Source organism: Notothenia coriiceps, unplaced genomic scaffold (assembly GCF_000735185.1).
Source record: "Notothenia coriiceps isolate Sejong01 unplaced genomic scaffold, NC01 NC01_scaffold00031333, whole genome shotgun sequence".
Taxonomy (NCBI): domain Eukaryota; kingdom Metazoa; phylum Chordata; class Actinopteri; order Perciformes; family Nototheniidae; genus Notothenia; species Notothenia coriiceps.
In genome coordinates, this window is record NW_011364034.1 from 4,536 (window position 1) to 9,972 (window position 5,437).

General features: G+C 42.5%; 1 protein-coding gene across 1 annotated transcript in view; it reads right to left on the reverse strand.

Moving 5' to 3' along the window:
• Positions 1–3,414: 3,414 nt before the first annotated feature.
• The window catches only part of LOC104959908 (leptin receptor overlapping transcript-like 1), a 3,225-nt gene continuing 1,202 nt past the window's right edge, over positions 3,415–5,437 (reverse strand). The window contains exons 2-3 of the mRNA XM_010787820.1: positions 4,710–4,785; positions 3,415–3,677 (exon numbers count right to left, since the gene is read on the reverse strand). Of these exons, the coding sequence (XP_010786122.1) occupies positions 3,431–3,677; positions 4,710–4,785 (323 nt within the window). The 3' untranslated portion in view covers positions 3,415–3,430. The remainder of the gene's footprint in view (positions 3,678–4,709; positions 4,786–5,437) is intronic.

Genomic DNA, 5,437 nt, shown 5'->3' on the forward strand with positions numbered 1-5,437 from the left:
ACACCAGAAGGCAACACACAAAAGGCTTATGTACAGTACAACACGTGGATACCCCCAGTAGACGCACGCGGACACGATACCCGGACACCGATTCATGGCGGAGCCAATCATGGAAAAGCCACCATATAGCGAAACCGCCAGCAATAGAATAACGATTTTTTGGGAACTATCATCAAATCAAACAAAGATTTAGAACTTTGACAATATGTCATAACACACCACTCATCTAAAAACAGAACAACCCAAACCACACAACACAAACAACCAACAACCCCGCACCAAACAACAACTCAACAACCACCAGGAACCAAGACAACCACAAAACAAACACCCTAACACGAAAACACCACGAAACCCATAAACAGCCAAGCCGAACACAACCCAACACGCACACAACACGCCACCCCCCACTTTCCACACTATAACCCTATCAATTGAAAAATCAAACATGTTAATAAACAATATAAATAGACAATTATGACTATAATATAAGGATAATGACATATACGGATTATCAAGATAAAGAAAAATAGCTACCATAAAACACCATAATCAGTCGGCTTACGTTAAATAAGAGCCTAGTTGCTAGTATTAATTTATGCCTGTTGAATTCTTTAAAACCAAATTAGAAACCCCTATCTTAATAAATTGCTAAACCACATCAGGAGCATCACTCCCATAAAGTTTAAACCATTTGATATATTATTAAAAAGCGAGGAGCACACAACAGTAAATCTACAAGGCATGCTGCACTCAAAACACAGGGATCTTACCGACTATCACCCACCACATCCTATCATTCACCACTTGAATTCATCGAGCTAACCAACAGCAATCCCCGAATGGATGAAATGGAGAGACGAAACAAAAGGTTTATCTAGACTAAACATGCCCATAGCATATGGTTTTTCAGAAAGGACGGCCAAACATCGACCAAAGGGACAGGCGACAACCAGACAAGGACTAGCACACAGCAGCAGCAGATGGATGAGGATGGATTGAAATACACACATGTGTCTACTTTAGAACATCCATAATCAAAATACAGGGAAGGTCAATAAACTTGAATGCGATACCACTAATGCCAAGCATGCCAATATTCCTCACAGTACCAGCACAACTTAGAGTAGAACTACAGACGCAACTATGCAAGGCGACAACCACATATTCAAGGTGTTACTCGAAGACAGCTGGAGAGATGTCCCCAACATATCGCTGCTCCCGAGAAATAGGAGGTACCCGAATATACCCCCCCCCTACAAAGTATGCAAAACCGCAAGGAAAAAACCCGAAACACCCGACGAAACGAGGGAAAGAAAAATGGATGCTCAAGTTCAGCAGGTAGCAATGTCACGACCAACAGCACAAAATATGTGAGGTATTATATACAAAAAACTCAGACACAGTAAAATAGCACCTCTTCATAAAAAAACGAAGCCACAATAAGGCAAACTATAATGTGTCTGATTAATAACAGAAACAGGAAAGGCCGAAACAACAACTGAGAGTTGAGACCAGGGATCCAAGGATCCGAACCGGGTCTGCAGATGAAGGTATACTCGCATACATCTATCCCCATTGCGTAGCCCTAGGTGCTGAAAGCGGCGGCACTACAGGACAGGACCAAAGGAATATACACACCTACCCTACTACGAGCAACTATACGAATAAGGTCTGAGCCTACTGTCTCACCAACTCGAAGTCATACAGTCGAGAACCTTCAGCATTATTTGCCATTCGACACAAAGCTAACATTAGAACAACGCATCAGGTAACAGAACGACTCAGAAATTCCACATAAGTTCTCTTCGCCATTCACTCGAGTTCACATACTGATTATACATACAGTACAACGGGCAATACAAACACACACTTTAGTCTCAGTACGTCGCTTAAAGTGTTCCTAATACTGGTGCATTCAGCAAACCACTAGTGCTGATAGGTAGTATGGGTCACGCAAGATCATAATAACAACACTCAGCTCAATCGTATGATACTGCTACTCCGACACTCACTCCTTTAACACCCGGACCACATGTTACAAGCACACTTGAATCACGATGCACTACAGAGTAATGATCCCCATATATGAAGACGCTATCTGACAATCCTACAACCTTTAAAATCCGTCACACGAAGACAATTCATTATGCTCGAAACATAAGCGTCGCAGCCTTAGCGAGCTGAACTACGGAAGCGATAAAGACGCAGACATCGAGATCCGCCATTGCTGAAAAAAGTGGTCATTGGAGTGAACGGAGATGACGTACTCGGAACGTGTGTATGTTTCTGGAAGTGAAACGAGGAAGCAGAAAAACAGAGGTCTGTGATGTATTTTGTGAAACAGAAGAACAGCTAAATAAATGCAACGGCCTCCCAAGAAGAGCTCGCCTCTCTCCAGTCATTTAAGCTAAAGTGGGTTATTGAACCTGAAGCTTGTTGCTTCTGCCCTCCTCGACTACGGTCTGGGAGCCGACAGGAAAGTTCAACACACAGATGGCCAGTCCGCCCCTTTGTAGCATATTATTTCGATGAGAGATGAGCAGATCGCCACTGGGCTTTCAACTAAATACACAGCCACGCAAAAACTGCGGCATTTGTACAGCTCCTTATGGGTACTGCAATTAGTGAAGTGCTTTCCTCCGTGGTGAAACGATCAGCACTGCACCACGGAGGAAAGCGGCAGAAAGTCGCCTGGAGTTAAAGAGAGCGGGGCTGCGTTGCGTGCATGGCTTCCTTCTGCAGGTAACGGGGAGACGCGCTCTGGCGGCGGTCTCGTTCAGGATCCGAAAATACAATTTAAATATTATTGCACACTTATTCCACTTATTCCTAGTTTGCCACTGGTTACGGTGCCGCGTGCCAGCCAGGGGTTGCCGACCCCTGCTTTAACATATCACATCGATTTAATAGAAAATAGTCAAAAATGTCTGTTCCACTTTCTAAAAGTTCAAGGTAAGATCGTCAAATGTCTTGTTTTGCTAATCCAAAACCAAATCAAATCAAGTTATTCATGTTATTGTCATCAAATCCCATAAAAACACCAACACTTAGTGACTTCTACCCTCTCTGTTTCACTAAAAGGCCAAATAGTTTTCCTTAAAAAGCTAATCCCTGCATCTTTCTGCAGACGTTACACAAACAGGAAGAAATAGTGCGGATGAATCCACATGTGGAGCTCTAGTGAGTGTTTGGGGCAGAAGCAGAGTTTCCGTTGACTGGTAAAATATGCTGAAGACCGGCAAATCTAAATCTCTCCGGTCAAAATGTCCGGTCAAAATAATTTTCCCTGATGTGACAGACAAGAAGACATTTTGTGTGTGCTTTATATGACAATTTTCCCAGGAGGCGAAAGTAATGGGTTACATTTGTTATGATGTGTTTTAAATGTGTGTAATTTTTATCCTAGGTGTCCTGCTTTGGCAAAGTCTTAAAAAACGGTGTGTTTGTGTACTATTGTGAAATGCACTGAGAGGCTTCTGTGACTTACTACTGCAGCTCTGGCGAAGATGATGGGCAGGCCGAAGGCTGAGATGACGATGCCCGTCGTGAGGAAGATGGCCAGCTCTTTGCAGGCGTTGCTGGCCGAGTCTGTGTCGTCCACCACCCTCCGAGAGATGCAGTACGGGATGGGGGACAGGATGTAGAAGAACAGGAGGAACAAAGGCCAGTATTTACTGTAGAAAGAGGGAAAAAAGAAACATAAGTTAGTCATTTAAAGGTAGGGTAGGTAAGAATGGAGAAAACAGCTCGAGTGCGCTAGAATCTGAAAGTACGCAGCCGAAAAAAATCTGCCCCTTCCTTCAGACTTCCTCACAGAGCCCCTCCTCCAACACACAAGCACGCGCACATGACCAATGAGGGCACGAGATAAGTTTGTGCACAGATGGAAGGCTGACAGGCAGGTAGGCCATCCAGTTACTTTAGCCGGGCCGGCTCAGATGATTGCTCGTGCTTTTTAAAGCACCACAGCTTCCACAGATGAGATTTTTTGATGTATTTATTGTCAAAGCATTTCATATATTCATTGCTATCGGGATGTTAAGTGTTTCTGAAGTGAATTACCTACCCCACCTTTAAGTGGACATTATCAACACGAACAATCTGAGAGGAATGCGTCCAGAAAGTGGTGGTACATATATTTGTAATAAAAGTGCTGAGGAAAACTGGAACAAAGATGGTGACTGTGTGCAGAAGATACACAAACAAAAGCCTTCAAATTGTGAAAATGTGCCGGAATAATTTGTTTATCAATGCTTGTATATTTCAACAATACTGCCATCATTTTGATCACTATAATTGTGATATTATTTGTTTTACTGTTTCATCTCTACCTCAGGGTTATCCACCATAAATATGAAACAAAAGACACAACTACATGAACAATTAGATATCAGAATATAATGTACATTGTTCTTTGTGACATGTGGTTTGGTTAGCACTTGGTGAGGCTACATTTAGGCATTTCAAAGTGCCGTACAATTAAAACAAAACAAACAACACATTATATAGTGACATTTAAATACATTGGAAACAGTTATATTGGAGCCCCCAGACAGGTTAATCCGACCTTGCTCCACACCTGCATCTAAAGCTGTAAACCCATGATGGGATCACCCAGAGTGCATGTGTGTGAGTGCCAAGTGTGAAAGAGTTCACACACACACACACACACACACACACACACACAGTGTGATGGTGATACTTACTCGTACACAGGGAGGGCACATCCTAGCATGAGGAACATGAGGCCGATGGCCCCCCCGAAGGACAGGCTGATGAGAGCTAAGAGAAGAGAGGAAGAGGGGAGGATATTAAGCATTTCACTACCCGGCAGAATACAAAGTCATTACAACTAGCTGCACCTTTACACATCAATCCATCAATAATTATAATCAAAACATATCATATATATTACTCTGAAATGTGCCAATCTGCATAATGAGTACTGAGTTTACCAAAAGTCTGAAAAAAAATGGTTTCGATGCTTATACTTTTGTACTTTTACTTGAGAAACATTTGCAAGAGAGTAGATATANTCTGGTGCAAGTAAAATTCCTGCATTGCAAAACTCTAGTAGATCTAATTTGACTAAAGTACAAGATCTGAGTACTTCTTCCACATCTGCAAGTACCTCAACATTTTACTTCCAATACTTGAGTACATGTACTATATTACTATCCACCACCACTGCCATCACATCCTTGCAGCATGCTTCTCCTGTGATGAATCAGCTGATTTCACGTGTAACAGCTTCATTTGCAGTCTAAGCCGGGTCATTAGGGACTCGTGTTAAACTCTGGGAGCATTACAGTGAGTTTACATGCTGGTTTAACAGAACATAATCCCGGCAGATCACTGAAGAAAGCACAGCATCTCAATCAAGTTAGGGTGCAGCTAGCATTAGCATTATAACGGTATCTACCTAAGTCATGAG